Source organism: Mus caroli, chromosome 15 (assembly GCF_900094665.2).
Source record: "Mus caroli chromosome 15, CAROLI_EIJ_v1.1, whole genome shotgun sequence".
In the NCBI taxonomy this organism is placed as follows: Eukaryota; Metazoa; Chordata; class Mammalia; order Rodentia; family Muridae; genus Mus; species Mus caroli.
This window is the reverse complement of record NC_034584.1, coordinates 67370962-67393043: the sequence shown is the minus strand read 5'-3', so window position 1 is coordinate 67393043 and position 22082 is coordinate 67370962. Positions and strand designations below refer to the sequence as shown.

At 51.2% G+C, this 22082-nt stretch overlaps 1 protein-coding gene across 2 annotated transcripts in view; it reads left to right on the top strand.

Moving 5' to 3' along the window:
- The first annotated feature begins 12785 nt into the window (after positions 1 to 12785).
- Mroh5 (maestro heat like repeat family member 5) overlaps positions 12786 to 22082 on the top strand; it is a 70517-nt gene continuing 61220 nt past the window's right edge. For both annotated transcript variants that reach the window (XM_021184293.2, XM_021184292.2), the window contains exons 1-2: positions 12786 to 12908; positions 21508 to 21683. In XM_021184293.2, coding sequence (XP_021039952.1) covers positions 12829 to 12908; positions 21508 to 21683 — 256 coding nt within the window. In that variant the 5' untranslated portion in view covers positions 12786 to 12828. The remainder of the gene's footprint in view (positions 12909 to 21507; positions 21684 to 22082) is intronic.

The following is a 22082-nucleotide window of genomic DNA, read 5'->3' as shown; positions in this document are numbered from 1 at the left end:
CATCCAAGGCAACCCTAGACAAAATGCTTTCCCTCCTTACAAACCCCAGTGTAGGTCTTGGCTCAGCACCCCAGCTCCTTGAAAGATGAGGGTGAAGTCCCACCATCCAAGGCAACCCTAGAAAAAATGCTTTCCCTCCAACTTTTGAAGATAATTTGAAGGCTTGTTTGGGTTTTGCGGTGTTTGTTTGTTTGTTTGTTTGAGACAGGGTATCACTGCACAACCCTAGCTAGCCTGGAACTCACTATGTAAACCAGGCTAACCTTGTACTCACAGAACTCAGGCGCCTCTGTCTTCTAAGTGCTGGAATTAAAGGCATATGCCACTATATCTGGCTTTGTTTGAGGCCTTATGATGGTTATCTTTGCCAACTTGACACAGCCTGAAATCACCTGGGAGGAAGGTCGCAATGACAGGTTGTCTACATTGTATTGGTCTGTGACTTGTCTGGCACATGGGAGGGTTGTCTGAGTTAAGTTCATTGATGTGGAAAACCCAGCCCACAGTAGGCAGCTCCATTCCCTAGGAAAACCCAGCCCATTGTAGGCAGCTCCATTCCCTAGGAAAACCCAGCCCATTGTAGGCAGCTCCATTCCCTAGGCAGGGGGCCTGACTGTATAAGAGTGGAGAACTGAACTGAGCACAAGTAAACAAGCAGTCTTCCTGCCCTTGACCATGGCTATAATGTGACTAGTTGTTTAAAGTTCCTGCCTTGACTCCATACAGTGATGGACCGTAACCTAGAATTGTTCACCAAATAAACCCTTTCTCCCCTAAGTTGCTTTTGGGTTGGGGGGGGGAGAGGGATCAGAGAATTTTATCACAGCAGCAGAAATGAAACTAGGCCATGCCTCACATATTTATGATCCAGACATCATGAGACTTGGAAGGCAGACAGCTGGAGACAGCATCAGTGGTACAGAGGAGGGGCCAAGAGTCCCAGATGATGAAACACACGGAGAGTTATGCCAGGGGCCATAGCAAAAAACAGCTCTGTGAGTGCTGCCCTCGACTGTGTAATGAGGCGATTAGGGGAAGCTGAGGTCAGGAAGGGCCGAGCAGGCCTTCCTGCCACCATGCCCTCCTCTCAGAGCTCCTAGAGGCAGAATCTACCTTCACAGCCTCAACACCACTTGGCATATGCAGATGTCTGGCCATGTTTTACACAAATGATAGAGGCCTTGGTCTGTAGCTCTTTGGGACAGAACGTTCTCTGGGAGCGGAGGGGAAGGTGGAGATTCAGCAGAAGCTGGCCATGGGGCCACATCCTTGAACTTCTTAGCTGTGTCTCAGCTCACCCTTTCTGACCTTTCCCACTATAGACAGGCCTCTAGAGAGGCAGCCATTAAGTACCTGGCTTCCTGCCCCTGGGAGCTTGGCTCTGAGGCATGCCCAATATTTTTCTACCTTCCTGACAAAGGAACTCACTAGGGTGGCCGCAGACCACTGTCCACTGCTGTGAGAAACTGCCTGGAACATGGGGACACATTCACCATGGGGCCACTTTTGAGGTCCTGCAGCTTCTAAACATGTGGCTGTCCTTTCTGAAACAGCTTTCAGAAGCCAGTGGCCTGCGGCCAGGGAGATGGTGAAGGTAAACTGTGTCAGTTGAGCTAGCCTGGTGGGGAGGCCAATTCGAGGGCACAGCCAGCAAACTGCAGGGGCAGGGCTTCCCTGACAACCTTGAGCCCCAGGAACAGGGAAACACCCTTCCCTGAAGCTCCTGTTACTGGCCATTCCAATTACCTGATCACTCAATGCCTTCTGTGGTTGAAGCTCCCCTGAGTTCAGTCTCTTTAGCCTGGCAGAACTCCTGCTGGGACCTTTGACCCTTGCTGCCAGTCCCTGGGATTGCCTAGCCTTTGCCTACCTGGTCTCCTCTGTCTTCAGCTTGCTTCCCCTCCGTATAAGGCAGGCTCTTCCTTACCCTTTCTTAGCTAAAGTGCCACCCTCTCGAAGAGGCTTTCACACGCTGCTTGAAATAGCCTGTACCATTATTTCTCATGCCGCCATCTTGTGATGTTTAGTTTCCTATTTGATAACTCCTCTGGGAGTCTTGGTGCCCTATAGTCCCAGATCGGACCAAGGGTCTGCCCCTGAGCTCTCAACCACATGCCTTTGAAAACTGCTTTGAAAATAAATTTCTAGAAAGGCAAGGTTAAAAATACAAAAGGCCCAACCCCCAAATTTTCATTATTATACCATAGTCACAAAATGACCCCATCACTGCTATGAGAGAGGAGATGTGTGCTTCATCCCCACAGTGCAAGCTGACCTGGGGGAGATACTGGCCTGGAGGACTCCTCACAATGAAGAGGCAGTGAGCCTCCTGTCTCTGGGAGCATGGCTTTGAGGAATGCCTCCAGTCGCCCACAGTGTGATCTGCCTTGCCTCCTTCCCCCTTCTTTGCTCAGCAGGCTTTCTTGATACCCTGCCTGTGTTTGGAGGATAACCTCCGAATCTAAGGGCTGCTAGCTTTTAAGGAGCCTAAACAGCTAATATACCATATGGACAGACAAACACCAGTACACAGTCAAGACAGATGCTGCCTCACTAGGAATCAAATGAAGGATAGTGTTACGAGGACACCATTGGACACCTTGGTACAGTTGAAGTGACACCCAAGGTGAGAAGGAGCCTAAAGCGGAAGTTGGAGTTCAGGCCAGTGCAGTAGAGGATAGAGAGGAAGAGATCCCCTCCTCTGTAGCCTAAACTGCCTTTGGTGTTGTACTGTGTCCACCTCCTGCTCCTCCTGCTCTTCCTCCTCTTCCCCCTCCTCCTCTTCCTCCTCCTGCTCCTCCTGCTCCTCCTCCTGCTCCTCCTCCTCCTCCTGCTCCTCCTGCTCCTCCTGTTCCTCCTGCTCCTCCTGCTCCTCCTGCTCCTCCTGCTCCTCCTCCTCCTGCTGCTCCTCCTGCTCCTCCTCCTCTTCCTCCTCCTGCTCCTCCTGCTCCTCCTGCTCCTCCTGCTCCTCCTGCTCCTCCCTCTCCTCCTGCTCCTCCTCCTCTTCCTCCTCCTGCTCCTCCTCCTGCTCCTGCTCCTCCTGCTCCTCCTCCTCTTCCTCCTCCTGCTCCTCCTGCTCCTCCTGCTCCTCCTGCTCCTCCTGCTCCTCCTCTTCCCCCTCCTCCTCTTCCTCCTCCTGCTTCTCCTGCTGCTCCTACTTCTCTTCCTACTCCTCCTCCTCCTCTTCCTGCTCCTTCTCCTCTTCCCCCTCTTTCTTCCCTCTCCTGTCCCTGCTTCTCCACCACATCCCCTAAAGTGAACATTCCATCTAAGTTGTTCTGCCAAGACTTGGATTTTTTTTTCCTCCCAGCACTGGGAAATTATAAATAACTCCTGTATTAGAAGAAACAAACAAAAACAGAAGCAAAATCTCTGAGTCCAGATGCTCTTGTGTGGAAACGGGCCTCCAGCCCACGGGCTCCTCTACACCAGGAACCCAAAGCCACCCCCCCCCCAAATCAGGATGGAGCCTGGCCCTTTCTCTAAAGGCCACTCAGCCTTACTGCTTGATATCACACTATGTAGAGATGTCACCAGAGCTAGGCAGTCCTTCCTTGCTGCCCACACAGACTTCTGCCTAAAATTTTCAACCTAGATAGGGACAAGCTGGAAGCCCAGGTCACATGTGCCACATTCCAGGAAATCCTCTCGGATTTTCAAGGGAGAAGTAGACAGCATCCTTCTGGGAGGGGACAGAGAGGAAGGCAGGCTGGAGACTGTCAGAACTCCTTCCTGACACTGCCTCTCTCATATTTTCCATGCTTACACTCTACCCTTGTGCATCCCTAGCGGCTGTCATAGAAACCTGAGACGCGGTGGCCCTTGGAGTGAGACACAAGGACAGCCAGCATCCAGCTACTCCTTGGAGGCCAAGCAGTCCACACCAGGTGAGATCGTGTAACTTCCCATCCTGGAGCTGAGCAAGAATGACAACTGGGGGATTGACCTCCCACCTTCCCCAGGATCATCTCATCCTCACAGCCTGCCGGAGTCACCTTTTCCACCTGACTCTCAGACTCACTAGGCGGTTGAGATGGTGCAGGCATCGTGTCCCGCGTCCCCTCCCCGGCTTCCCTGGTGCACGGTACAGGGCGAGGCCAGACGCTGGGACGGGAGAGGCAGAGGCTTTATTCGCTGTCACGGGGAAGGGCGCGCCAAGCAGGACGGCCAGCTTCGGGAGGGAAGGCGGCGGCGGCGGGCGCCAGCAGCACCAAGCCGGGTGGTCTGCCAGCGCCGGCGTAGCTCAGCGCCAGGCGCTCCAGGCGCCGCTTGCGCTCGGCCGCCTGCGCCGTGGCGTGCAGGGGTCGCAGCAGCGCTGGGGGCGGTGCGCCAGGGCCGCGCAGCAGGAAGTCGAAGCCCGCGCGGTCCCGCGGATCGTAGAAGAGCGGCCCGGTGGCCGGGTCCGGGCCTGGCGGCCAGGCGAACGGAAAAGGCAGCGTGAAGTCCTCGGTGAGCACGCGGATAGCGAAGTCGTCCTCTTTGCCCAAAGCGCGGTAGGCGCGCCCGATGCCGCGGAAATGCGCCTCCCAGAGCTGTGCGTCGCCGCCGTAGATGTCGGGGAAGCGCGGTGCGGGGGGCGCAGCCGGTCCTGCGGCGGGCGCGACAGTCAGCGGGGGCTGGGGGCGACACGCTTGTCCCCGGCGCGGGGAGGCTGGGGTCATGGAAGGAGAGACCACTGGGCCAGAAGAAACAGGTGGGGACCACTGGGGAGTGAGAAATGAGCCCCTTCTCAACACCTAAGGGGGACCTGCCTCCATCCCTGACCTCTCTCCTACCTCCTGTCTCCTCTCCCTGCAAAGGGGAAATTGTCCACTGTCTTGAGGGACAGCATCAGCAGACTGTGAAGGCCTGCAAGTTCCTGAGAGTATGAAAAAGTCAGGCTGCTGGGCAGAAAGTTCAAGATGGGGAGCGAGTTAGCCAGGAAGCTCAGGATAGTAGGATTCACCCAGCAGGTGGCGGCCAAGCAGCCGTTAGGGCAGGAGGGGCCACTTAACAAAATCCAAGCGGACTACTGTGAATTCAGCAGACTGTAGGCCTGGCCTGGGGTCTTCAGCTTGGTTCCCATGAGGAGGAAGCAAGGGTAAGGAGAGTGGAGCTCTCACGGAGAGATACGGGGTGCAGGGACCTGGCATGGCAGCAGATGCTGGTCCCCAGGATGGGGACCAGTCCCAGTTTCAGGCTGGAAAATATGTGGGCTCCCACAATGCAATGGGGGTCAACATTCCATATTTGCTACAGGCAAAGGTCTAAGGACAGGAAAACCCATGCCGTAGGGCTGCAATAAACCCCCACAGTGCCACACCCATGCCTAGGGGCCTCTGTTACTATTCTTACTTAGTGCACTTACTGAGCACCTGCTGTGTGCAACCAGGCTCTGGGCTAGGTACTGCCTGTAGCCATGAGCCAGACAGCAAAGCCTGTTCTTCCACCTCCGTAGGTAAACAAATGCCTTCTTGAGTCAGAACCTTGAGCAGGATGAGGGGTGTTATACAAGGAGGAGAGATGAACTGGAGGTTACCCACCTAGCCCAGTGGGGAGAGCCAGACCTGCAGATGGTTTGAGATGCACAGGCAGGACCTACAAGGGCCACACCCTCAATCTACAGCTCAGAGGACCAGTGAACCCTGCCCCAATCCCTGCAGCCTATCCTGTCTCCCTGGCTGCCTTCGAAGTCCCTGTCTTAGTCCTCAATACCAGGGTCGGGTGCAAACACAGAAGGGGCAGTGGGAATTCCTCTGAGGTGCTGGTAGAGACAAGTTTTGGAGGAGAGAGGGCTGCAGTGGGTCATGGGAGAGGGGACAGTGACAGCCCTGGGCATGGGCAGGGTGGTTTTATCAGCCTGCCATTGTTCCAGGTGAGTAGTTACAGAGGTACAGTACAGAGGGCAGTGGTAGCTGCCTCTGGTCCGGGTGAAGCCGCTGGCGCCAGGACAGCAGTGAGAAGAGCCCTGCTGTTGAAGATGTCTTAAAGCTAGTTAGTGTGGAGACGTGGAGTGGGAGCGCTGTGGAGGAGGGAAACCTCTGGCCACCACTTGCTAGAGAAGGGCAAAGATGAAAAAGAAGCAACTGAGGCCAGAGGGTGGAGAGTTTGATTTGGGACGGGTTGGGTTGAAGCCTTCAGATAGACCCATGGAGAACATAGCTGGCTGGAGACAGACCTGGGGAAATGGCATTTAGAGCCAAAAGAGTAGATGAAATCACCTGGGGAGGGAGGGGAAGGAGGGGGGAGGGAAAGGGAGGGAAGGGGAGGGATGGAAAGGAAGAGAGGAGGGAGGGAAGGAGGAAGAGAGGAAGGAGAGGGGGAGGGAAGGAGGAGAGGAGGGAGGGAAGGAGGAAGGGAGGAGGGAGGGGGAGGAGAAGTCAGGGGAGAGGAGGGGAGGGGAGAGGAGGGAAGGAGAAGAGATCCAGGACCAAGCCTGGGGCCATCTGTCCTTGCCAGGTCAGAGAGAGGAGAAGCCAGTGAGGGGACCAAAGAGAAGACAGTGATGTAGGAGCAGTGTGGGAGATTCTGGAAGCAGATCTGGCTGAGTCACGTGCTGCCCGTGGGTCACATCAAATGAGGCCTGAGAGCTGGCCTCAGACTTAGCGTGGTGGAGGACATCGGTGACCTTGACCTGAGTTGCTTCAGAGAAGTGCAGAAATTAAGCCCGATTAGAGCAGGTTCAAGAGCAAATGGGAGAGAGAGAGAGAGAGAGAGAGAGAGAGATTTAGAGGCAGCAAGGATTTGTTATAAATGTGGAGCAGAGAAATCAGGCAGTCGCTACAAGGGAAGTGAGGTTGAGAGAGAGGACAGAGAGCCTCCTGCCTTTGTGGTAATGGCTGTGGAAAGCGAATGCTTCTGCCTGAGGCAGAGGGTGGCTTGGGTGTGGCTGCGTCAGAGAGAAGGGTGGGCAGCTGGCCTTGGCTGGGAGTGGATAATGTGGGACAGTCAAGGCATCAGTGTGTGGGGGCAAGTACCTGAGTCCTAAGATGGCTTCAGTGTCACAGGGAAAGAGGTTCATAGCCAGCAGCTGGGGCACAGAGTGAAGGCACCTAGCTGTTGCTAGGAGAGAGACCAGGCAACCAAGAAGTCAGGGGCCTGGCCTGGTGGAGGCGCCCTTCAGGCAGCTGTTAAAAAAGGGGGGTGAAGACCTGGTTCTTTCAGCCAACAGGACACAGACAATGGAGGGGGACCATGGGAGGGGGTGCCAATCAAGAGCAGCAGGAAGAGAAGGTTGGCTGGGTGGGAGGTGAGACAAAGCAGAGAGTGCAGGGAGGTGACTAAAAACAGAGGGTGTGTTTCCCCCAAGTAGGGCAGGAGCTTCCTCAAGGGAGCAGACCAGAGAAGAATCCAAAGATGGATGTAGGGGAGCTATAGTCGCTATGCTGACCAGGCCTTGACCAAGCTTGAACTAGATGAATCCAGAGGCCTGAGCCGTGGGATGGGAAGAAGTCAGCAGGATGATAGATAAACAGTCAGTGAACAGAGAGGGTGGTGACCCCACTAGGGTGAAGTACTGGGGTCTTAGAGGGTCATAAGGAGGCGTGGCCAGAACAAAGAAGGCCCCGCCTGTTCTCCCCCAGGAGGGCTCTCAGGGCAAAGGCTTGGGGGAGGGCAGAAAAGAACTCAGAAGAAAGACTGGTGTCCTCCACTACCTGGGCCCCACCCCCACTTTCTGGAAGATAGCTGGAATGCTGCTTCCTGTTCCCACATTCTCAGAACCGCCCCCCATCCCCCTTACACACACACACACACACACACACACATACACACACACACTTCTCATCAGACATCTTCCCCGTGTGTCTCACCTGGAGTGGTGACAGGGGGCGGGGCCAGACCAGTGGGGCTGAGGTCTCCAGAACACGGGGAAGCCATGTCAGAAGCTATGGTCCCACTTCTGTTTACTTGGCTGCCCAGGAGACTGGGAGGGCCCTTCTGGAAGACAGAATCTTGCGTTTAAAGGGGCCCCATCTGGAAGGGGGATGGGGCAGGGCTCATGAGAGTCCAAAAGTACCTTCATATTCTGTCTTGACTCAGATCCATCTGGTATTCACATGTCAGTCTATGCCCATGGGGCTGCTGAGAACTTGATCCCTCTCAGCGACACTTTCCCGCCATGGGCACTTCAGGAGTGTTTCCAGAGCCTGGGAGCCCATCATCAGCTCCTATCTTCAGCAACTCAAGTACAGCCCAGACTTGAGCCAGACTAAGTCTCCTGCTTCAGGAAGCCTCTGTGGACTTGTGCCCTCCCCTACCCCAGCCCCATGAACACAGCACCAAGGATCAAGGATGTGGGGCTGACAAGGTAAGAATCTCCAGAAGGAATTGCTGTGGATGCCAGGGCTCCCTGAGGTCAAGAGCACTGAGCACTGTGGCATAGCCTCCCTGCTGTGCCACCCTAGCACTCATGGTCCAGGAACTAGCCATAATCCCTGAGAGAGGCTGGGAGGTATCACTCCCCTCCATACATGCCTGCAGGCTGTAAGAAGGCCCAGGAACCAAGACAACCTCAGAAGAAGTGGATGTCCTTGCTTGTAGTTGGATCTGGGACCTGGAAGAGAGAAGACCCAACCTCCAGCAATCATATGAGCAAGTTCACTGTCAGGGGCTATTTGTTACACGGCCGCACTGACTGATACAGCAGTGCTGCAGTGGGAGAATGGGGGCAGCTTCATGGAAGAGTGGCCTATCCATCATTCACACCACCACCACCCACATCTGCATTTTCACATCTATTTTCTCCTGCCTTGCTATCCACTGCAGGGCAAGTACCATTTTGTCCTTCTGGTCTGCTCTGTACCTCTGAGCCCACAGAGCCTTCAAAAGAAGTCACCTGTCTGAATCAGTCCCTCCCTTGACTTCTGTGGCCTCATGCATCCTGGGATGGAGCGTGTCTTGCTCTAGGCAGCCCATACTAAGACCACTCCCTTTCAATTCCATTCAGTCATAGTAAAAGGGCTAAATCCCTCACAGTCCCCAAACAGCCACAGCCAAGCTGTTGGTCCCCTGACCTCCCTAAGTCTTAGGGAAAGCTGGTTCCTGGCTACCCACAACACCCACCCCAACAGAGCTTTAGTTCTATGTCCCATGCACATCAGCTTACACCCTCAGTGCTACATCAATGTGCCACTCTGCCCATCTCCCAAAGTCTTGGACCAGTAGCCCTCATCCTTTACTGACCCAGCCAGCCGCCATTCCCGGTGACTGGGAGTCAACTGTGTGGTAGGAATGAGATCAGCCATATTGCCTGCCATGGTAGCTCTTTTCACTTAATACAGTGTCTTTGGAGGCAGCCACACATGCAAGACATCAGCTTTCCTTCTTATTAAAGGCTGGATGGTATCCCCTGGGTGCCTCATCACACACCTCCATCCATTCGGTCATAGATGGACACAGGCCGCTCCCACACCCTGGCCTTGTGGAGGTGGCTGTGGACAAGGCGTGAGAGACACATCCTGAGATCCTAATCTTGATGGCTTTGGATGTGTGCCCAGAAGGGCGATTACGAGATCTTATGGCAGCGCTATTTTTAATTTTCTGAGGAACCTCCGAACTGTTTTCTTCACTGGCTGCAACCCTGTCACACTTCACCTACCAGGCAGGAGCATTCCCTCCCCCAACACCCCTGAGTCTTGCTTTTCAGTTGTCTGTCCTGACAGGTAAGAACGGACAACTTGCCATGGGTGGCTCTGACCGCACAGCCTGGGTTTCTAGTGATGGTGTCACCTGTGCATGAACCTGCCGGTCAGGTGTCTGTCCACTCTGGATGACGTCACCCAACTCCTGCCCTGCTTTCATCGGGGTTTCTCTGTTGATGACTTGAGCGTCTTCTTTTACTGTTTGGCTGTAACTTCTTATTATAGAGAAGTGATTGTCAGTATCTTCCCCTGGCTGGGGTGTGTGCTGGCAAAGGGGAGGGCTACCTTCCGTTTTACTATTTCCTCGCTTTGCTGAAATTTTTTTGCTTGAACACTGTCTTCTCCGTCTGTCTCCACCTTCTTCCCCTGGACTTTTGGTTTCATGGCCAGGGAGGCCAATGTCATTTCTCCTGTCCCCTAGGTTTCCTTATAAAAGTCTTGCAGTTAATTCCCAGCCTGATGTGAATGTCTCCAGAGGGGCGCAGACCCATGCCTGGCCCCTTCATCAACAATGCAGCTCCTCTGTCCTTCACCCACTGGGCCCAGCACAGTTCATGGGTCTGCCACCCTAGAACTCAGAAACCAAGCCTGGCTTCCCAGAGACCAGGAAGAGCTAGGAAGGTGCACTGTTTCCTTAGGAAGGGGGCAAATTCCAAAAAGGAAAAAAAAGGAAAATCCTGCATCACTGGACACTGAGAGCTGAGAACAGCCAGGGGCTCCCCTGAAGTAGGTCAGGTTCCTCTCCTAGGGGAGCCAGTATGCAAGGGTTTGGTAGCAAAGCCCAAGAGAAAACCACCCACATCTACCCTGAGGAGGTGAGATGCTGGACTCCACCCCACTGCTGGTCCTAGGATGGAGGAAGGTGCTATGGAAGCAATCTCACTCCAGAGGCTCCAGGACAGGGTGGCTGGCTCAGTGGAGTCTCCACCCTCGCATCTCCTCCTCATCCCGCCCCAACCCCAAACGGCAGCCCTCTGATCACAGTCCTGTCTGTGACCACAGCGCCACCTACTGGCTGCATGGGGGAGCCAGACAGGTGACACATTGAGGCATGATTGAGAGAGTAGCACCCTGGAAAAAGAGGGTGCCACCAGATAACCTCGTTCCCACACCGGACTTGTTTAGTGGCCTGAGTTTGCATCCTGTTTCTGCCCTCAACAGCTGTGTGACCAATGTATGGCCCCCTCTGAATTTTATTCCAGAACAGAACAGTGGGCACATCTGACCTCTGAGAGGCATGAAGAAGTGGCCCCCACTTGACAGGGCACCTTTGTCTGGCAGATATTTGGTGGTGCTCACGGGCAAACCAACACAAGCATGGCATAGCCAGGATCACTGCTGAATTCAGGTTCTCCTGCATACCATGGGTGCTTGCCACTCATACACAGTCACCGTTACAGTTTCCCACCCACACAGGTATGGTGTACAGCTAAGAAATGGTCTTCGCATAAGGACAATGACATAGCTACAAACCCAGGAAGGAATACGTATGGAGACTCGAGATAATATGTTTAAGCTTCCTGTAGCTTTATTTAGCAACCAACACACAAAATTCCTAAAATTTCAGGAATCACTCAGAGCCTACTGGGCTGGCTCCCACATAACCTTGGTCAAGGGCCCTAGGCAAAAATGGTTATCAGGGCCCTAGGAGCCACCACACACAGAAGTCACAGAACCAGCTCTGCTGTGACCTGCCTCGTGAACGGATAGATAAGGAGGTGTCGGCCTCCCTAAACGAACCTAGGGTTTCAACTCTGCCTCTCAGACAGAACACATGGCCTGAGGACTCATGGGTATTGGGAAGTCTGGACTGACCAGATCAAGGTGTGAACCAGCTCTAAGTCAGCTAAGGGACTCTTTCTGGCTGCAGACAGTACCTTCTTAGAGTGTCCTTGCATGGGGAGGGCCCTTGGGCCTCATTCACTTGGTTACCAGCTCTGCCTTTCCTCCTAGGCAGGGAAACTGAGCTAGAGCAGTCATGGGGACTGCAGATCAAGGTCAAAGCTGCTTATAGCAGACTCTGGAGCCAAGGTGATCAGTCCTCGGTCACCAGGGCCTCAGCTGTGAAGAGCCAGGCCCACAGCCTCCAGCCGTCCCCCAGACGAGTGACCTTTGCAGATGTCGTCCATGCAGTCTCATAGGATATCAGGGTTGGATTCAGTTCTGCGGTGACCCTAGACACCTGATGGGTCACACCTAGCTGTCTCTTCCATCTTCCTCAGGCGCCCCAGCCCCAGCCGAGAATTGTCTTCACAGTTCCATACGAGCAGACCTCAAACCCTCATGGTGTCTGCACACGCTGTCCCTCAGTACTTCCCGGGTCCTCAGCCTAACCCAGCTGCCCTGCCCCGCCCTGAGGCTGGGCTTCCTCCTTTGCCTCCCACACTTTGTGGGTGAAGCTGGGTCCCAGGAATGCCCAAGGCTGAGCACTGTGACACTCAGCACCATCAGCCAGGACTGGCATTGTTCACATCTCTCAGACTATTAGACTGGGATGGTGGCCACCACTTGGCACCAGAACCAAGATGCCCCTACCCTGCCCAGACACTATACTGGAGTACTCTTATCCTCTCATCAAGTCTCAGAGCGACCCAGGAGCTTGGTAGATATGCTCCCATTTCACAGGAGTGGAGACTAAGTCCCAGAGAGGTTGAATGACCGACACGGAGCCATAAGATCAGTAAATGGGAAGGCTGAGTTTGGTGTGGGGCACTTTGCCCCACCCTCTACTTGGAGCCTCAGCTGGCTTCAATCCAGGAGCTGGGTCTATGTGGGGATGTTTGCCAGGCATGTCTGTGCAATAGCACCCAGATAGGAGAGCATAGCATCTCATATGTTCAACTGGAGCCCTCAAGAGCAGTCACAGCCCCAGCCTAGGCCCTCCTGTCACCACAGGGTCCTGGACTCCTATTACAGATGGTCCACTCATTCACAGAGAATGCCAGAGGTGTGAGGAACCAAGAGATAGACATGAAGCAGCCTGACTGGGGACACACATCCTCAATGCATTTGTAGACCCAAGCACATATCCCCAGCCTACCATCCTCAGACAGTGCTGGCACCACAGCACTGTCTCTAGAAGGGTGCTGTGGACACTGGAGCCATTATGACCTCAGGGTGAGGTCAGGGCCAGCCAGGACAGCGCTAGCCTGTTGGTAAGGATAGAGCTGCAACTGGGACCTGTGGGTGGCCTGCTCTGGATCTCAACATGAATGGGCAGCATTCTGACAGGTCACACAGCCGCAGCTCAATTGATAAGCCCTCATCAGCCATGTCCCACAACTCCAGGTCAGTTCAGTCCTGGAAGACATGGGGGAGCCAGAGGCCACCCAGCCCGCAGGCACCTGGCTTCTTCACCTTCCAGGGCAGCAACACACCATCTTGAAGGGTGCATCCTGGGGTGGCCATGCTGGCGTAGGGCCTAGGGGTATCATCTCCAAAAGCAGGCTAAGGGGGACTTAGGGTGGGTCCTGGGCTGTTGCTGCCCTCAGTGTAATAGGAGGAGGGAAACCTTACCAAGAGAGGAGGGGACAGAAACTGCTCATGAGGACCAGAGATAAAGATGGGCAAAGGTTACAACACGGCGTGAGCCGGCAAATGGACAGCTGGACAGACAGGGATGGGCTGCTGCCTACTTCTGTGTCAGCTTCTTCAGGGCAGAATGGGAAGGAAGGACACAATAGCTTGTGTTTCTACAGACTTGACCCCAAGAAGAAGAGATACTGCTGTTCACTCATCACACACACACAGACCTACACACATGTGTACAGGCATACCCACACACATACACATATATGTACATCCATGTATGTATGTATGTATATATATATATATATATATACACACACACGTATATATACATACACATGCATGTACGTACATACACACAAGTACACGTGTATATGCATACACACATGGGTGTACACACACACACACATATATATACACATGTATACACACATAAGTACATATGCACACAAACGAGGTACCCACAGGATAGCTTTGCCCACAGGCCACAGCCTCAGCCTAGCCTTCCAGGTCTGCTGTTTTAAGTTGACTTCTTCCTCTGCCACATGGTCCCCCATATCTTGCTACTTCTGCCTACAATGTCCAGAGCTCTCTTGTGTAGTCACTTCCCCTGTGCCCCACCTCATTGCAATGTGATCCCCGTGAGGGAAAATTGAGAGGAATAGTTGTGACAACCTTTGCTCTGTGCACAGGGCCCAGCTCCCAGATGCCAGCTTTATGGGAACACAGTCCACTCTGTACAGGGACAGAGCACCAAGGACTGGGATGCTCCACCATCCTTGTCCCACCATACAGTTTCTGAGCAGAATTTCCAAATGTGATGACTTCTGAGGAGAGCCAGCTCCTGGCTCACTGACAGCCACCCTCCAGCTGAGCATTCACATGAATCATCCTCCTATGGAGGCACTGACCCTGTGCTTGGGCCCCATCCTCAGGACCCACCTTAACCCCAATCGTTTGGAAGGTTCAACCCCCAAGGATACATGGTGTGGGGAAGCTTTCACCTGGGCCCTGGAGCAAGGAGGGAAGTCTGTCCATAGCAGGGCAGCAGCCTGCTCCACAGCCAAGGCCTCCCTCTGACCAGGTGCCTGCTGCCCACTCTCTACACAACTTTAGAACAGTTTCTGCCCAAGTTTGTCCCCAGAACCAGGGAAATGATCTCCCTACCCAAGGGCATCCTGCTATATCCAGAGGGGGAAGCGGGAAGCACACAAGCCGGAGGTGTCTGCTGGAGTGCTCTCAGACAGCGTGCGTGCTAGCCGGGTTAATATTCTGAAGGCTGTTCCAGGGCTCCATCTAAAGATTCAGAGGGGCTGGGGTTTCCTTGGAGATGAGAATTGGTAGGATACTGCCAGTTATACCTTACACGTTGAGAAGTGGTAGAAAATTATGTAGGGTGAGGGTCAGGCTGAAGTTTCAGACAAGTTTGTCAAGATGACACCTAAGTAAGACTTGAAAGAAGTGCACTGCAAGGAGTGAGAGAGATGGTTCAGCATTTATGAGTGTGCACTGCTCTTGCAAAGTCTGGTTCTCAAGCAACCACATAAGGGGCCTCACATCTTCTGTAATTCCAGTTCCAGGGAATCTGATGCCTTTTTCTGGCCTCTGCAGACATATGTACATATATATACATATTAAGTCATTTAAATTAAAAAAAAAAACTAGGTTCCAGAAGAGCAGTGATAGGGAGTGGGGTGACCTCCAGATAGAAGGGAGCAGCTGGTGCAAATGTCCTGAGGTTGTAACTTCCCTGGTGGTTTAGAAACAGCGGGGGGGGGGGAGCTCAATGGGCTAGGGTGGAATGAGCAGGAAGCAGTATGAAATGAGATCTGACAGGGTGGGATCTGCTCTCTGGGTTTTGTCTGTTTTGCCCCATTTCCTGTACAGACTTACATAGGCTAGAATGCACCCGTTTGAGTGATGTCCTAGACCACAAATAAAAAACAGCTCAGGCTCCAGTTTCCCTGCACAGCCTGGTAGTGAACGAGCTCCCAGCCACACTCAGCCCAGGAGCCACCAACCAATGTTACCTTTTCTATCATATCAGAAAATTAACACGGAGTATAGCCTTGGGGTCTGGCTTCTTTTCACGTGCCATACTGTGTTTCTGATGTCTTGCATCGTTATTGGTCTGCTTTACCGGATTTCTGGGGGTGCACTGCTGCTTTTTTACAGAGCACATTTGCATGCTTTGTGAGTTTAGCTGTTATAAGTCAGGCACTATTAAATGTTTGTGCAGGGAGTTGTATGTGACTCTAACAAACGAGTAAACACACACAGCTGGGGTGCCTAAGTCCCGTGCCCACTGTGCGTTCAACTTCACCCAACTCTTTACCCCAAGTGTTAGATTGTAACATCCCTACCCCAGACTTCCTGCTTCCGCACATCCATGGCTTTTAACGTATTCAGTTTTCCTGGTATTATTTTAGGGATGCAAGGAACTTCCCCTGCCAGGCTTTGGTTTGGGGGTGGGGTTTTTTTTCTGTCCTTCAGAGGGACAATGTGGCTCCATCCATCCGCTGCTCTGCCTTCTGCTGCTCTCCACAGGTGGCTGCCCCATCCACTGTTTTGCCTGTGATTTGTTCAATTGTCTGTGTGTGGGTTTGGCTCAGAGTTCTCCATCGATCTGGGACCCACCCTCTGTTACCTGTGTGATCTGCAAGAATTGCTTCCAGGCTCTGCTGCTCCACCTTGCCTTCTGGATACCCTTCACCCACTCCGCTTCGATTAAATCAAGTATCTATATTTTTCTTTGGTGGTTGCATAATGCTTTTGCCACATCTAAGAAGTCTTTTGTCACTCAAAGTCATGAAAGCAGTTTTTCCTGTTTCCTTCTAGAACTTTCAAGAATTCAACCTTTCTTTTAACTCCATGCTGTTTTGGGGGTTATTTTAGGCATGTGTTTAAAATATAGATAGGGGCTGCTTTGTGAGCGTGTGTCTGAGTGTTTCATTGCAATATGCTGGCAAATCCGGCCTGCCTTTCCTATTGGAAATTGCTTCTGCATATTTGTCAAAACTCATTTGCCCTGGTCTGGGGAAGTTGCTCAATGGTTGGTGCACTTGTCTAGCAATTTGGATCTTCAGAAACCCATGGGTATGCTGGATGGTCATGGCAGCCTGCCTGTAGTTCCAGCCTCTGAAGGAATGTCTTTGTTGAGAAATTATCTTGTTAATCGACCCTGCACACTGTGGGGGAATACCATCCGCACAGTACGTTGTTTAATGACTGTCATGAAGATGCCCTTGCTTCATTCTTAATTGGGAAGGAAGAGTGTGTCTTTCATGGTTAAATGTGATAGGAGCTGGGGGTGGATTTATGTTCTTGAGATCCATTTGAGAGGACGACTCTTGTGATTTTGTTGTTGCATTATTTTTCAAACCTGTTCTCTGCCTCTTGTTGACTGAGACTTTAGTCTGTTGATATGGGAAGTTACATTGATTGCCTTGAATTCTCAAGAGGAGCCACACCTGGAGATGAGAGGCGAGGTGTTCCCTATGTTTTTAAACAAAGCTTCTGTCCTTAGAGGAAGTGTATGAGGCTGCGCTTTCCCTTTTTGCAAGTTCACTGATGGCCAGGTGTGGCGACGCACAACTTTAATCCCAACACTCAAGGAAGCAGAGGCAGGTGGGTCTTGTGTGGTCCAGGTCCCAGGCCTGTACAGTGAGACCCTGTCAGGAAGAAGAGATTCAAAGATCAGGCTTGAGTATCTCACAGGATGAGTCGGACTGTGTTATTCCTTCTGTTTTCTAGATAAACATCAATATGATTTCTCCCCCAAACACTCTGTGAAAAGTAAGAGGCTGGTAGGCCTGAGGTGCTCACTGTAGGACATTTCAATATAAAATAATTTTTATCATATATGAGTTTTGTTATATGTCTCTAGAATGAATGTTAGCATTTTATGGCCTTAAGTGTCTGTCCAATATGTTTACGTTGTCATTCTAGCTTGAGTAAAGTTATACATTCTATTCCTTTATCGCTCTACAAACACCTATAAGATGCATAGTTAGGCACCGCTCTATTTTAAATTAATCATTTGTATCTTCTCCTTTTTGCTTTTTTTTTCTCCTCCAGTAAACCCACAAGGTATTTATCAATGAACTTGGCTTTTCAAAGAAACAGTATCAGGCTTTGTTGGTTTTCTCTGTTTTGGAAGGGATTCATTTTTTATTTTGGAAATTTTGCTCAAACAGCATATTTTGATAATATTTCCCCTCCCCTAACTCCTTCCATATCCTCCACTATTTCTTTGTTTGTTTCTGATTACTTATTATGGTTAGTTCTCTTCTTCCACCCTGTGAGTCTTGGGAATGGATTTTAGGTCATCCGGCCTAATTAAAATGTCCTCACTGCTCGGGCACGTTGCCAACCCTCTAGTTCTTGCTGTTTTCTTTCCTTAAATTTAATATCTTCTGTTTTATTTTTACAGGTAGAATCCTAGTCTCTGGAGATTTAATTTATGTGTATGAGTGTTTTGTCTGTGCACGGCATGCATGCCTGGTCCCCACAGAGTTCAGATGAGGGTGTCAGATACCCCTGAAACTGGAGTTGTGAGCCAACATGTCAATCCCAGGAATCCAACCTGCCTCTTCTGCATGAACAAGTGCTCTTAACGTCTGAGCTGTCACTCCAGCACCTGTTTTGTTGTTTTTGTTTTTAAGACCAGCTCTCACTATGTAGAGCAGGCTCACCACGAACTCATAATTCCCCTGCCTCAGCCTTGTATGGATTACAGCTGAATTCTGTCCCTCGAAGCATGAATACAGTCCATGCAGGACACACAAACCTGATATTCCTTCCTACATTTTGGCAGTCTTTGCTGCTAGATGGCAGTGTTTGAATCACTTGCATTCCATGTGACCCTTGCTGTAACTTGCTGTTCTTGACCTGTGTCCTTCATTGTCTTTTTGCAGTTCTGACTTTGGGTTGATGTCCTTCTTTGTCATCGCTTAGGTATTTATAGTACAAGGTACAGCCTCTGAGTTATGTCACATCACTTACCGTTGTCACCCTGCCAGAGCTGTCAACACATCATTTCGACTCTCCCTGATCTACACTGATGTTATATATTTTAATTCTACATGTGTTACGAGCCCACAATGCATTATTTCACAGCAAATATTTTAAACGAGCAGAGACCTTTTCTCCTCGGCTACATATTTAAGCCTCTCCAGTGTTCTTTATTCTGCTGCTTCCATACATGGATCTGTCAGCCTCCAGCCTGGGGGAGGGGAGCTCCTCTAACACTGTCTGTGGTCTGGGTCTCTAAGGATGAGTTCATGGGGGTAGGGCCGCATGGACACGTGTATGGAAAGTGCCATATCTCACCTGAAGATTTCAAAGATACTTTCTTGAGTAGAGTCTTCTCGATAGCTGAGGTTCCACCACCACCACCACCACCCCTCAGCCCTGTTCCTGCTCTTCTATTTTGCATGATTCTAATAGGGGCACTGCTGCCCTGGTTTCCTTTCATAGATCTTTGTTGCCCTTCATGGGTTTTTTGGTTTGGTTTGGTTTTTCTTGCCTTTGGATTCAGGTGGCATTTTTCTGAATGTCATTTGATGTGTTCTTTGTGTCTCTTTGCTCGCAGCAAAGTCCTAGATGAGTGCATCGGTAGTCTTTATCTTACTACTTTACTGGAAAGTAGTAAGAGATCCTAAGTTGGCCCCACTGATTAAAAACTCTGCTCCATCTTGTCTAGTCTGCTGTTGGGAGTCACCCGCTGGAGTCTTCATCTGAAGCATGATTCTCATCCTTTTTATTGCTTCTCCTTCTCTCCTTAGCATCCTTATGTTCTACCATGTTGAATATAACTGTTTCAGTGACCTTGTCTACTGATTTTGTGACTCCTATATTGGTATGCATCTGTTTGTGTGTGACAAGACTGCACACTGTAGGGGCTGGTGAGATGGCTCAGTGGGTAAGAGCACCCNACTGCTCTTCCGAAGGTCCAGAGTTCAAATCCCAGCAACCACATGGTGGCTCACAACCATCCGTAACGAGATCTGCCGCCCTCTTCTGGAGTGTCTGAAGACAGCTACAGTGTACTTACATATAATAAATAAATAAATCAAAAAAAAAAAAAAAAAGACTGCACACTGTAGCCCCGGCTAACCCAGAACTTGCTATGTAGACCAATCTTGATGTCCTCCCACCTCAGTCTCCCTAATGTTGGGTGTACCTCATGCTTAGCCTTCCATATTGACTATGGTCCATTAATTTTCTTCCCTTTGTGGACTGTTTCTTGCTATGTTACCTTTCTGGTAAATTTCAAGTGACTGCCAGTAACCATGAACTAGGCCTTGCTCAGTATGCTGCTGTTCCTGCACACATAAAGATTCTTCAGCTCTGTCTGTTAAAACAGCTGGTCTCATTGAACCTTGCTTTTTTAGAGCTTTGACAGGGAGAGCAAGAGCATCCTTGCTTGGGTAGATTTTTCCCTGTAATTGATGTGACTCCTTAAAGACTTCATTGTACAGATGGGGAAAGAATGCTTTTCTAGCCCTGCATCAGTTCCGAAGCTTCCTCTGCTCCTACCCCTTCATGCACCAAGGTCAGATGAAGATGGGGTTGGAGGGAGCTCTGGAGACCTTCAGATTTCCTCCTGGGCCTCCTACCCTCAAACACTGACCACTGAGGTCCCCCCACATTTCCGCCTCCAGGTCAGCAGCTCACAAATACAGCTCACAGGCTTTCCTGCTAGCCACTGGGAACTAGGTGTGTCTCAGCACCCAGCCTCACAACCTGAAGCTCACCCTGTAGACTTCCATTTCTCGAGGATCATTGTCCCGTACCGATGGTGTCTACTGGTGACCACGATCTTCTACATCTTCTGCCAACTTCTGATTTCATAAGGCAAGAAGGAACTCTGGCTCTGGTGGCTCCATCTTGGATGCACAGGTGGCAGGGATCAGAAATATGGTGTGACAAGAGTCACATGTGAAACAATGAATAAATAAAGCATTAGAGACTGCTACCTTCTGGTATAACCATGATGGCTGTATTTTAAAAACACTCGTGATGGCTGCTTTATAATATGCCTCATGGTCTTGTTCAGTCTGCAGGCATGGTTAGCCTCCTCGCCTAGCCTAGAACAGGCCTTCCCCATAGGAAATGTGGGGAACTGAGAATTACATATGAACTAGCAGATGGCAGTCGTGAAGCAGGGAACAGAAGCAAATATGGAGGCAGGGAGGAACTAGACTTGGGCAGCATCCAAAGCCAGAGGGCCTTTTCTTTAGGCCCTTTATGGTAACTGCCAGTCTAGGGAGATACTTTGCACCCTTTTACAAAGCATAAAGCCCTGCATTATCTGTGCTCTTGCCACTACTGCTCCTGCAGATCTGCCACATACATGGAGACCCCTCAAGGGATATCTGGGTAGGCAGGATATTACATATGCTGCTCCAAAAACCCTGGCTATCCAAGTCAATATGAGAGAGAGAGAGAGAGAGAGAGAGAGAGAGAGAGAGAGAGAGAGAGAGAGAGAGAGAGAGGTGAGCCACTCTGAGCCCTTCTGAACTTCTAGTGTGTCTGTCTGTCTCCCTGTTGGGCCAAGCCACCTTCTCCAGACCTTAAACTTCTCCATTCATAAGAAACTTTTACAAGACCCCAGGGATACAGAAGTATACAATAGGTATACAAGCCAAACATCCCCAAAGACAGGTGTAGACAACAGGCCTGCAAGTCAAACACGGACTGATCATAAAACCACAAAGCATTTTCTCTTAATCGATTATTTGGTGTGTAGGGCCTTACCATTTATTAAAGATGAAAGCAAATTAGTTACTAATGCGACAGACGCGCTTGTTTGTCTAACAATACAATCCAAAGTTACACTAATTTGATGCTTACATGCTGAGTAATGCTAGTAGGGGACTATTGAAAGTTCCTTTTCCATGATATGGTGTGCAGTGCAGGATGCATGGGTGGTGTGTTCAGGACCTAGGCTGGGGCGAAGTCACACAACGCAACACAGGCAAACACTTTCAGAAATATCCCCAAATCACGGTATGTTTGATTTTGAATTTGTTTTTGGTGTTGGCCGTTCAGAAATATTTGACAGTTATCAAATCTTTTGAGGCTCCAACATGCAGTTACATGACCCCTGTGTGGGGTCAGACCCAGTCCAAGAAGCTTTGGCTTATTCAACAGTGTCGTCGAGCCTCAAGGTACACACACACACACACACACACACACACACACAACTTCAGGCTCGCCAGACTGCTAAACAGAAGGACAGACACATGGAAAGACACTGCGGAGCCTGATCCAAAGTGAACCATGCCCATATGCACTGCAGTTAACCACACATAAGTGCATGTGATGTTGACACTCAGAACTTGCTCCATTTCAGAATCTTCTTCCACGTTTCCCCTTCCAAGAAGGAATCCTCGACATGCACCGAGGAACCTCACGACTGTGCCTCCCGGGACAAAGAGTCCCACGCTGCCACCATCCTGCTGTGCAGATCCAAGAGCAGCCAGGCTTCCCTGGAACACCAGTTCGTTTTGGAGGAGGCCTACAACTCAGGTGAGGGTAGCCTGGACAACAGGTCCCTCCCAGTCCCTCCACCGGAAGTCGTCGGGAGGATGAGGAGTAGGAGCTCCTCTCTAGGACTTTGTGTATCGCAAAGGCTGCAGACGTGCCCAGCTGTCTGTGAGCCCCCTGGCTTGTTCTTGCCTCCTGAAGCACCAACAACGTACATTTTTTATAAATGCCCTCTCCTCCTCCCAGCCACACCTCCTCCTAACCACAACCCCTCCCAGCCACACCTCCTCCTAGACACAACTCCTCTTAGACACACCCCCTCCTAGCCACACCCCCTCCTAGCCACATCCCCTCCTAGCCACACCTCCTCCCCAACCACACCATTTACACCTCAGAGCATCAGCTTAGACATGAACCTCTCTTTCTGGAACGCTTTCCTCT